Source organism: Megalobrama amblycephala, linkage group LG2 (assembly GCF_018812025.1).
Source record: "Megalobrama amblycephala isolate DHTTF-2021 linkage group LG2, ASM1881202v1, whole genome shotgun sequence".
NCBI classification, from domain to species: Eukaryota; Metazoa; Chordata; class Actinopteri; order Cypriniformes; family Xenocyprididae; genus Megalobrama; species Megalobrama amblycephala.
The window spans coordinates 51,299,827-51,312,720 of NC_063045.1; the positions used below are offsets into that span (position 1 = coordinate 51,299,827).

General features: G+C 35.4%; 1 protein-coding gene across 5 annotated transcripts in view; it reads right to left on the reverse strand.

The window, feature by feature from the left end:
* pknox2 (pbx/knotted 1 homeobox 2) overlaps window positions 1–12,894 on the reverse strand; it is a 119,922-nt gene that overhangs the window by 7,850 nt on the left and 99,178 nt on the right. For 4 of the 5 annotated variants that reach the window (XM_048180748.1, XM_048180746.1, XM_048180747.1 and 1 more), the window contains 6 exons: window positions 11,185–11,320; window positions 10,653–10,750; window positions 7,308–7,427; window positions 7,048–7,124; window positions 6,715–6,893; window positions 2,841–4,186 (listed from right to left, as the gene is read on the reverse strand). In XM_048180748.1, the coding sequence (XP_048036705.1) occupies window positions 3,945–4,186; window positions 6,715–6,893; window positions 7,048–7,124; window positions 7,308–7,427; window positions 10,653–10,750; window positions 11,185–11,320 (852 nt within the window). In that variant the 3' untranslated portion in view covers window positions 2,841–3,944. Of the gene's footprint in view, window positions 1–2,840; window positions 4,187–6,714; window positions 6,894–7,047; window positions 7,125–7,307; window positions 7,428–10,652; window positions 10,751–11,184; window positions 11,321–12,894 lie in introns of those variants that run through there. The other variant, XM_048180754.1, reaches the window with a different exon arrangement.

Below are 12,894 nucleotides of genomic sequence, written 5' to 3' on the forward strand. Positions count from 1 at the left end.
CAAGCTTTATGGAGATGCTGATTTCCTTTTCCAGCAGGACTTTAGCACCTGCCCACAGTGCAAAAACCACTTCCAAGTGGTTTGCTGACCATGATATTACTGTGCTTTATTGGCCAGCCAACATGCCTGACCTGAATCTATGGGATATTTTTAAGAGAAAGATGAGAAACAGTCGATCCGACAATATACAGATGATCTGAAGGCTCAATAGTGCCTCAGCAGTGCCACAGGCTGATCACTTCCATGCCACACTTCACTGATGCTGTAATTTGTGCTAGAGCAAGTCATTTGCTGTAATATGTGCTGCCGACCAAGTATTGAGTGCACAAATGAACATACTTTAAAGAACTTAAACTTTTCTGTTTTGCAAATCCATTTTTTGATTGATCTTAGGAAATATTCTAATATTTTGAGATACTGGAATTTGGACTTTCATGAGCTGTACGCTCTAATCATCAAAATTTTTAAAAAATTTTTTGAAATGTTTTACTTTACATGTAGGGAATCTAGAATATATGAAAGTTTCATTTTTAAAAATAATTGACAATAAAAAAAATTAACTTTCTGATGATATTCTAATTATATGACCAGCACCTGTAAAGTCAGGCAAAAATATTCACCATTAAAAAAAGAGCTGCAGTTCCCAGTGGCCATGAATGTGTTTAAAAAAATCCTTGCAGGAAATCATGAGGTTTTATTTTTATTCCTTGTTTGGCAGCTAGAGATTTTCATAAAGCCTACTGTAACTTTGTCTTTAAGGGTTATAGTTATTTAGGGTACAAAAATTATGACTAGAGTAACACAGCGATTTGAATAACTTTCCAGGAGGTCTAGACAATATAGCTGTAATTCTTGTGTTACTCCTAGCCAAGACAGACCAAAATGCTCTTAATTATTATTTATATGAACTTTATGATTCCTGCTCTGTTAATCTAAATCATATGCAGAACATACATACATACATACATAAATTAAACATAATAAGCATTTCCAGACGTAAATGGTTCCAAGCAATACAATCCTACTGTGGGACTGTGTTTATCGTTTGTAAATTTAAGAAATGAAAGCTCTAGCGTAAGTTCTGCCAGGAAGACTCAATGTTACGTCACCAATTAGTTTAGAGCTAACCAATCATTATCTTGCACTTGGAGTATAAAAGATTGCTGACACGTTTGAGTCTGCAGATGCTGACGCAAACCTTCACCTCCATCCTCCCCACCACCACCACCGGGATGGTCCCTGTCCATACCTCCCAGGGGGTCGGCTACTCCCCTGCCTTCATCTTCAGGCAGGAAATGCAGAGTCCGCAACCCTTTAGGATCTGAGCTACGGACGGGGCCTACACCAAAGAACTTTTTTACAACATTTTGCTTGCTGATTGTTAAAGGTGCCCTTGATTCAAAAATTTAATTTACCTTGGCATAGTTAAATAACAAGAGTTGAGTACATGGAAAAGACATACAGTGAATCTCAAACCCCATTGTTTCCTCCTTCTTATATAAATCTCATTTGTTTAAACGACCTCCGAAGAACAGACGAATCTCAACATAACACCGACTGTTACATAACAGTCGGGGTGTACGCCCCAATATTTGCATAAAGCCAGCCCATGATGTTCCCAACATTATAAAAGGCATTAGACAAGGGCAGCCAGTTAACCTCTGGAGCTGCACACAGCCGAATCATCAGACTAGGTAAGCAAGAACAACAGCGAAAAATGGCAGATGGAGCAATAATAACTGACATAATCCATGATAGCATGATATTTTTACTGATATTTGTAAATTGTCTTTCTAAAAGTTTCGTTAGCACGTTGCTAATGTACTGTTAAATGTGGTTAAAGTTACCATCATTTCTTACTGTATTCACGGAGACGAGCCGTCGCTATTTTCATTTTTTAAACACTTGCAGTCTGTATAATGCATAAACACAACTTCATTCTTTATAAATCTCTCCAACAGTGTAGCATTAGCCGTTAGCCACGGAGGACAGCCTCAAATTCACTCAGAATAAAACTTTAACATCCAAATAAATACTTTACTCACATAATTCGAAGCATGCATGCAGCATGCATGACGAACATCTTGTAAAGATCCATTTGAGGGTTATATTAGCTGTGTGAACTTTGTAAATGCGCTGTAATATAGTCGACAGCTGGTGTGGCAGGGAGCACGCGATTTAAGGGGGCGGCGCCGAGTGTAAATCAGTGCATTGTTAATGATGCCCCAAAATAGGCAGTTAAAAAAATTTATTTAAAAAAATCTATGGGGTATTTTGAGCTGAAACTTCACAGACACATTCAGGAGACACCTTAGACTTATATTACATCTTGTGAAAGAACGTTCTTGGGCACCTTTAATAAATATGGTTGTCACGTTATCTTACCTCCCCGAGTCTTTCTGGTAGAACTTTCCCTGATAAAATACACAGACAATATTCCTGCACTCTGAAATCTAGTTATAAAAGATTATTTTGTAGTTTTGTGGATTTCCCCCCCCAGTTTTACCACAACAAAGATGTGCTTTTGACATAAATATTTTAAAATAGCCTATTTATTATTATTTTTTTTCTGTTTTAGTTCAGTTATAGTTTTTCATTTATTTCCAGGTAGTAAATTAAGTGATTCAACTTGCCAAGGATACATTTATAATTTTCGTCAAGTTTAAGTTTTTCATCTAATATTTATATTTTACTTTATTTCAGTTAACAAAAATGTTTTTAACAGATTTAGCTCACAATAACAACCCAACAAAATGGAGAATATTATAATTTAGCAGTAATTAGCATGTATTCATTTGTACTAGTTATACATTATTTTGCAAAATGACACCCAGGTCCACTAGAGTCATAGTTTTTAATTATCAAAAATGGTCTACTGAAACACAATAGATTATGACAACAATGTATACAAACAAATAATTAAAAAGCTCCCCTATCATCACTTGCTCTGGAAGAACAATTTAAAAAAACAACCAAGAAAAGGATAATGAGAAACATGTACTTCACAAAGACCAACTGCAATAACATTCAGAAACATCCTCTGTCTTTTCTAAACATCACATCAGAAACAGGTGATTAAATCTGTAGACACAGTTAGCTGAAAAGCTCAGAAATATCTTCACAGTTTTTGTTTCGTCCTTCACATAAAATAAAGAGGGGCGTTTCAGGGTGTGATACGCACCTGTAAATATGTCTTTTTTTCCTGCAGTGTTCTTCAGTAAACGTCATTTGTAGGTCCTACAATTTCAAGAAGGGCACGAGAGTTTTGTTCCTTGCGTGGAAGAGATGCTTGGCACTCTGCGTTCAGTCTCCCAACATGCGTTTGTTTTAAACAAGGCTGATGTTTTTTGCTCAGCCGGTGAATCCAGCGGACAGCATCCTTGTTGATTGTGCCACTGCCTTTTGACAGTTTATAAAATAAATATGAAGTGTCTGGGTAAAATGCATCACTATCAAATGTACATACATTGTGCTGTCAGGCATTTAGATTGTTCCTTTAAAAAAAAAAAAAAACTTTGAAGACTGAATATTTTTTGAACTCTACAAAAATAAAAAGAACATGCCTAAAACATCCACTCATTGCATGGTTATCAATATGACTGTAAGAGGGTAGACATTATGTCATGCTAAGACACCTGAGAACCAAAGAGACATAATAAACAAAGTAAGGCTTAAATGGATTATATGAGAGTAGCATGATCGGTTGCTTCACGGCCCAATGTACAGTACGTTCTTTGCACAATGTTCTGTCCTCCCTCAAATTCTCACTTTAATATGAATTTTATGCATTCATAAAGTCCATAACAGGCTCCTCTTCTTCGTTCTGATTGGATGATCCATGGCACTTAGTGTCCACTGGAAACCATTCAGGCAGTGTTGAGATGTGTTGCCATGGGGATGAGTAAGAGTTAAGTCTATTATGTCATTTTCGTCTATCTGATCCTTTATTCAAGTCCTTCATTGTGGTTGAGGCCCAGATCTCTCCGAGCCATCTGTCTGCCTCCCTCACTTTCTTCATCCTCTTCTTCATCTTCCTCCTCATCGATTCCCTCTTCTTCCTCCTCTTCTTCGTCGTCCTCCTCTGTGCCATCCATGGAATCGTCAGTTCCTCCCAGCATGGCTTGCTGCATCGCCAGTGTGGCGGAATCGGAGGACAGAGGCTGCAGGCCGTCCATGCCCAGAGAATCTAACAAACACATGGAGAAACACAAATAGTAATTGCAAAAAGTAAAAACTGTCAGCACCACACACGTCTGATTCTTTAATAATTAGAAAGTTCAAAAGAACAGCCTTTATCTGAAATAGAAAGCTTTTGTAACATTATACACTACCGAAACACGACGGCTTTATTCTCAAAATGTAATGATTTTATTCTCGACATTGTATTTCGACTTTTCTAGCGATTTAATGAGTTTAATTTTGCATTATAATGACTTGAATCTCGAGATGGTTTTATTTTTTATTATTACTTGGCTCTAATGCTCTTCTGTAATTAAACTCGTTAAATTAAGAAAAAAAGTCGAAATTCAATGTTGAGAATAAAATCATTAAATTGAGAAAAAAGTCGTTACATTTTGAAAAAAAAGCATTAAATTTTGAGAAAAAAAAGTTAAAATAAATTGTTGAGGATAAACTCATTAAAGTTTGAGAATAAAGTAATGCGTTTCGAGAAAAAAGTCAAAATAAAATGTCGAGAACAAACACGCATGAGTTTCTTCTCAAAACTCGACAACTTTATTCTCGAAATTTAATGATTTTATTCTCAACATTGTATTTCAACTGTTTAATCTCGAGATGGTTTTATTTTTTAATTATTGCTTGGCTCTAATCCTCTACCGTATACATTAACTTGTTCAAAAGTGACAGTAAAAACATTTATAATTTTCAAGATTGATAATAATAAGAAATGTTTCTTGCAGCAAATCAGCATATTAGAATGATTTCTGAAGGATCATGTGACACTTAAGACTGGAGTAATGATGCTGAAAATTCACAGGAATAATTTGCATTTTAAAATATATTCAAGTAGAAAACCATTATTTTAAATTGTAAAAATATTTCACAATATTATTGTTTTTTGCTGTATTTTGATCAAATAAATCTGCAAAATGTTAATTATTTGATGTTAAGGGACTCATACGCAACTATTAAAAAAGGTTCAAACATTCACTGATGCTCCAGAAGGAAGCACGTTAAAGGATGAGTCCACTTTTGAATACACTTTTCCTGATAAATTTACTCACCCCCATGTCATCCAAGATGTTCATGTCTTTCTTTCATCAGTCGAAAAGAAATGAAGGTTTTTGAGGAAAACATTCCAGGATTATTCTCCTTACAGTGGATTTCAATGGCTACCAACAGATTGAAGGTCAATATTACAGTATCAGTGCAGCTTCAAGGGCTTTAAACGATACCAGATGAGTAATAAGGGTCTTATCTAGCGAATCGATCTGTCATTTTCGAAAAAAAATACAACCGTTTATGCTTTATAAACAAAATATCGCATTGAACGTACTTTCCACTTCCGCATTCTTCATAACGCTTACGCTGAATGTCCTACGCCTTCCCTAATCAAGTTACAGAAAAAAACGAAACTGGCGCCGCGTTTGTTCTGTAGAACATTCAGCGTTATGAAGAATGCGGAAGCGGAAAGTACGTTCAATGCGATATTTTGTTTATAAAGCATAAACAGTTGTATTTTTTTCGAAAATGACCGATCGATTCGCTAGATAAGACCCTTATTACTCATCTGGTATCGTTTAAAGCCCTTGAAGCTGCACTGAAACTGTAATTTTGACCTTCAATCTGTTGGTAGCCATTGAAATCCACTGTAAGGAGAAAAATCCTGGAATGTTTTCCTCAAAAACCTTCATTTCTTTTCGACTGACGAAAGAAAGACATGAACATCTTGGATGACATGGGGGTGAGTAAATTTATCAGGAAAAGTGTATTTAAAGGTGGACTAATCCTTTAAGAGCCGGTGGGTGTAAACTTTTTGAATTTGAAGATCAAGGTAAAGTGTACATAATTTGTCTTCTGGGAAACATGTACAGTAAGTAGCTTCCAAAGGGCAGTACTAAAAGAAAAAAATATGATATTTACACAAAATAAGAAAAATGTACACATCTTCATCCTGTTCAAAAGTTTTCATGCGTCGTGTTTCCTTCTGGAGCATCAGTGAATGTTTGAATCGTTTTGTAATAGTTGCATATGAGTCCCTCAGTTGTCCTCAGTGTGAAAATCTAAATCATACAGTCACTACTATAAAGTAGTTTCAAATATGAAAAAAAAAAAAGCTGTTTAACCAAGGACCTGGAGGATTTTTCTGAAGAACAGAGCTCAGTTTAACTGCAAACAAGGGACTCAAGAACAACCATCACAAAAAACAAACAAAAATAAAATAAATAAAAACAGCAGTGGATCATCCATGTAACGACACAAAGTATTAAGAATCAAGGGTATGTAAACATTTTTATAAATTTAGCTTTTTTTTTTGTCTTGTGGACTATACAGGATGTAAACATCTTTTGTGTAAAATATCTTATTCAGGACAGTACTAAATAAAACAATGCATTTTATCTGATCAATCTTATTTTTTTTTTAAATAATTAACACTTTGCAGATTTTTCAAGGGGTATGTAAACTTCTAAGCATGACTGCATACGATATATGTTAATAATATCTGCCATTAGAGAATATGTTGGTATTACTGACTGTCTGAATTGTTTGCTGAGTGGGATCCGTGTGTCTGCAGGACTCCAGCTACAATGGAGTCGGGCCAGAAGCGCTGTGTGGGTCTGTGCTGAGATTTCATCTTCTTGGCTTTGGGGGCAGGGTCAGGATTACTGGCATCCAACATGGGCTGCAGTATACGCCTACGGGCATTGATAAACCTTTCAAAGAGAGAGAAAATAAGGACACGGATATAAGACATATACCAGGATTTTTGTTAGATACTATAAACAAGGTTTGTGATTTTGTTTGTGGCCATTAGATGGCGGCATTTGGCTGCGGATTACACTAGTGCAACAAACTAGTCATTCTTACCAGTTGTTCACCTGTAATAAGGTAAGATTTGTTTGTGCTGCGATCTGTCTTTTCTCATCTTCTGTAGGATAAGGATGCTGAAAAACACAAAAAAATTGTATGCCTTTATTTGTTAATCTTCTGAGGTCTTTATCTCATTGGAGTGAGAACATGAAATCAAGAACCAGATACGACTGAAATGCAGTGCATTTTAAACTCCTCAAGCGCCTCTTTGGCTTGTACGGCAATAACGTGAGAAGAACACACATCCTTTTTCTCACCATGAGATGCTGGAAGAGCCAGGAACGCATAATGTTAGTGGCATGTTTGGGAAGGACGCCTCGTTTGTTTTTGGATTTCTTGTCATCGCCGTCCAAGAGCGAGGACAAGTCCAGGTTCACCTTGGAAGAAAGAGAGAAGAGAGACGAGAAAAGTGAGCGGGGGAGAGGGAGGGACAGTTGCCACGGAAACAAAGAGAGTCGCCAGTCACCATTTCTTTGGCAGGGGCAGGAATGCCTTCAGTCACCATAGCAACGCAATGGGAGTAATGATACCTAAAATTAAAGCCAAGGAGGGTACATTTACTGAAGCCTTTCATCAACTTAAAGAGCTGCAGAAAATGTTGTCAATTTTTTTCTTTTCATCAAACTTATCATACGCTCTGAAGTACGATTAATGTAAGGCGAGTGAAAATGCGAGAGTTTGAGAGTGACTATATTTAAAGGACGCATGCTAAATTAACTATTTATTTTGCTTTGGTTTACACCATTCTGAGACTGGCATATTAACATTTCAGAGAAGTTTAAGATGCATAATCTACGAGAGCTCCGCGTGCAAAGAAATAAATTAATAAAAGAAGAAAAGGAAAAATTAACATTTCCACTTTGAAAATAGGGATAATTAATTTCATGCTACCATTGCCACTGAAAGCCATAAAAAGCAGCAGCTCCCCACTGATTTTAAAATTTTTAAATAAATAAATAATAATCAAGCTCTAAAAACAACCTCCTCATTACATTTGCAGCTGGGTGTCATGTGGTTCTTCCCCCATTCCTCTACTCAAAATACACACACACACACACACTGGGGGAGAGTGTGTAAGTGTGTGATTCAGGAAGCAGGGTGAATTAATTGGAGGCTTCATGCAGGGGTATTATTACTGAAAGCTTGTCGGAGATGTAGCTACGGGCAGAACTCTATTCCCAGCTTGCGTGTAGTGAAGCGCCTCGGCCCAAAGTTGGGTATCCGCACAGACTCCAGCTGTCTGTCAAACCCTGACTCACCTGACTCATACTTGACAGCAAAAAAATACAAACCAACAGCTCTAGAACTGCTAAACCGCATCGTGTCTATCCTTGAAGAAACCAATGCATCATGAGGTTATCTAAGTGACACATCACCTTAGGCGTTTTGGACCAATCAGGTTTAGCTCTGACTTCAGCAACAGTTAAATGAAAACAAAATTAACTGAAAAAAAAATAAATTAGTCCATTATTAAAGGCACAATATGTAAGATTTTTAGATTAAAATATCCAAAAACCACTAGAACAATGTTATATATTTTGTAGACTTGTGTACTTACATTATCCCAAATATTTCAAACAATGTTTAAATCCAGAGAAATAACCAGGATACGGTCATTTCATCGCCTGTCAATGACATAATATCCGCACTACCATCGATTTACATTTTCACTTTTGCAGAAACCATGGAAACACCAAAGACGCTTTTATATATTATGTATTTTATTAGACAGGCAAGCAAATGTTTGGATACATTTATCAACAGAAAACTAACTGTTATATAGCTCAACACTGTTAGTCATTGTTTGAATAGCAAGCTTGTTTTCTTGATTTACCTTGAGTACCATGTTTTTACCATGCCTTTAGAGACAACACTATTTTGTCAAGTGGCTAACATAGCATAATCAGAGAGATTTTTCCATCATACAATATATTTTTAAATTAATTCATGTCATTTAGCAACACAAGTCATCCACTTTTTTTTAATATGACATTCTAATATGGATCTAAATTACTACAAAGTGCAACAAGTCTCTTACACCAGCCACCGAGTGAACGCATAGAGTAACGTTATAACATAACAATAATAATAATATAATTGATGTTATAACATTACTCTGTGCATTCACTTGGTGGCTATTAAAAGAGACTCAAATGTATTTAGTATGATTGTTTTAACCATGTAAAACAGTGCTGCATTACCCCACATATGCAACATGAAGAGCGGAAGCGGCCGACTGACTGCAGCATAAGCAATAAAAGCTCCGCTGGACTCTGCTTCGTACAACAGTATGAACTTTAAAACTTTAATACATTAGCTCATCCATGAACATAATTTCTGCCCGAGTCCGTCGGATTGCTTTCCATCAGCTGTGGAGGTGAAGACAACAACTCCCATGATTCCATGCTCATTCACGGTGTCATCAAGCTACGCCTTTGTTTTGAATAAGCGCCCTTTAGCAGTGAAAATTACATATTGTGCCTTTAATTTACTTTTTGCATATATTAAGCATATATAAATTTCAATAATTGTACATATACACACATACGCATTTCAATAATATTTAAATAAACTGCATAATGTTATGTAAAACTATATATATAGAATTGTATGTATGTATATATATATATATATATATATATATATATATATATATATATATATAGTTTTACATAGCATTACATAGTTTAAATGTTATTTAAATTCACATGTACCTGTACAAATATGTGTGTGTAGTTTTAATAAGATTGGATTTTTTTAAGAATGAATTATTTAATAATTAATTAAATAAAAAAATGTAAATAAAATGTTGAATATATATATATATATATTTTTAAAATAAAATGTGTGTGTGTGTGTGTGTATATATATATATATATATATATATAATTGCATATATTATATATATATATATATATATATATATATATATATATATATATATATTATTATAATATAGATATTAGAATATAATTTTAGATAAAATGTTTAATTGAATTAATGATTAAATTTGAACTTGACAAACAAATAAAAAAGTTTAGATTTAAATGAATAAATTATCTTTCCCGCCTCTATTCTGGGCCTTATTTGTGAAGAGAAAGGAGAAAAAAATTCTGCATAATCTTATGTAAAACCATTCTGTAAAACCATTCATAAATTGTTGCATCCACTTCAATGGGGTAATTAACGTATGAACGGATTTATTAATTATTTACACAGAAATTTGTTCTGCTTGTGTTTCATAAATAAGGCCGATCTCAATTTAAATTTGTAGGCCAGAGACATCATAGGCTGGCATCAGATAATGTGCCAATGTAACTGTCTGTGTATATTTTGTAAATCATTTTTAAATATTTCATATACACAGAAAAAAGGTGGATGGAATAGAACGTAAAAAACAGCATCCGTAAACTGAAGGCATTGGGCATTTGCGGTATAGAATGCTTCTTTGCAACAGCAGTGATTCCGTGTAGACACGGTGTTGTAGTCTAGAAATAACTCACCAGCATTCTACAGTTTCATTAGTTGTGAAGATACAGCCCTGGGCTTTCTCTGCATCAAAGCAGAGCAGCAAGTATTGTCTGTCGAGCGGTTGCCCTCACCTGATTGTTTTGGATTTGGATGGTTCCCTGCGGTAACCCCTGGGTTAACACCTGCCCCTGTGAGGTAACCATTGCCACCGGTTGATACAGCGTCCCACCTGTGGGAATCAGTCACAGACACAAGACTGAGGTTATCACAGACTTTACCTGCCTGTTGTTGAAATACTGTAATTACCCTGCAGCACAAAAACAAACCAATTCACCTCCCTTTCACTGCGCCAAAATAAAACAAAAGGGTATTTGGAACGGCTCAAGAGAAGAACAAGGAGTTCTTGTTTTGCTGCTAATTAGCTCGATTTCACAGTAATTATATGTTCTTTATTCACAATGTGAAAGTACTCTTCTGTGTGAGATGGCTGTAAAGAGAGAAAATTAGTAAAAGAAAGAGCTATATAAATGAAGATAATGTGCATTACATGGAAGCTTGCGTTTGCTTCCGTTAGATGTCACGAATTTGGAAAGGAAAGCTGTTCTGAAAGCTGAGATCTCTGAATTTGGAGCGGGCAAAGGGACTGATGATTGGCCTCCTCACCTGAGACCACCTGAGAGTTGATAGTGGTCATGGCAACGTTGTTCTGTTGCAGCGAACCAGCAGGGACTACGATCCCAGAGGGGTTTACCGAGCTGGAGACAGAGGTGAGGGATGGGGATGAGTTTTGAAGCAGGTCCTATAAGAGGAGGAGGAATTAGTGGTTAGTGTCCACATTTGAGTTTCTTGGGAAAAAATGACTTTGTAAGAAATTTGGTAAACCCTGGGGTGCCAATTTACTTTTATAAAACTATTACAATTAAAAAAAAAAAAAAAATGAACACAAATTAATTATGCCTGTAAATTTAATAGTAAGGTGTAAATCATATAATATGAAAATAAAACAAACAAAATATAATGGCCTAAATTATCTTCATTTGGGGGCTTCTCAGAAAATACAATACAGTTTAAAAGATTTTTTTTAATGTAAAGAAGTATCTCTATTATACAGAGCCCTGCACATGACATGAGGACAAAAAATATGAATATCGTGGCCACAATATTTGTTCCCACAAATTTCTAATACGTCAGCATTTGTTCCCTCGTTTTAAGTAAATTGTGCACAATATAATAATTAATTCCATCTTTTTACTAAATCGTGCACACAATATAATAATTTCTTCTCTTGTTTTAAGTAAATCGTGCACATGATATAATAATTATTTCCCTTGTTTTACTAAATCGTGGCCACATTGTAATAATTTGTTCCCTTGTTTTAGTTAATCAAAACGAGGGAACGTATAGTTCAACATAGCCATGATTTACTAAAACAAGGGAATGAATTAATATATTGTGTGCACAATTTACTTAAAACGAGGGAACTAATTATTTCAATGTGTGGCCACGATTTACTAAAATGAGGGAATGAATAAGTTGTTAAAACAAATTCTTAATTTGTGGCCACGATGTACCTTAAAAGAGTGAACAAATTAGTAAATCGTGGCCACAATTTTCTAAAAGAACAAGTTCTTCATTTGTGGGAAAAAAATTCTTAACTGACCCTTCGCCAGGAGTTTGATTGACAGGCAATCTAACCAATCATAATGCAGAATCCACCATTTTGTCAGACAAAGCAGTCAGGGGAGTTAGTAGGTGGACTTGAACTTGAAAAATGGTGTGTACTGACGTCTTTCCGCGGTTGAAATAACATTTCCTGATGATGTTCATTCATGTTTATTTGATGATATAAATTAACTAGTAGGAAGCGATGATCGGTTCACGAGCCGCTTGAGCCGAGGTGCTACAGCGATCTGTCACGGCACATTAAAGAGCCACAAAACGGTATTTCTTTTTAAAATTTCTTTAAAAATGACAAAATTTGGACTTTATGACTTTTGTTTCATATGAAAAGTAACCTGCTCTGTCTTGTCGTTGTCAGTTTCCTCTTTGCTCCGTGTATTTTTCACTGCGTGAGATCATGATGTGTGGCGAGAGATCGGCATGGCTTGTCGGACATAGCAACAGTAAATAAAAGAGGCGTGTCTTTGCAAACGGTCAATTCATGGCCACTCATTTTCATCTTTTTTTTTATCCGCATGTCATGTGTGGGGCTCTGTACTATTATTCTAGATTCTAGATGCAGATTTCGTATTCTGCATTAATTTCTTAAAAAAAAAAAAAAATACTGACCCTAAACTTTTCAACAGTAGTGTATATGTGATAAATTCCGATTAATATGATCATTTGATTGCCATTTTAATTCAGTTACAATCA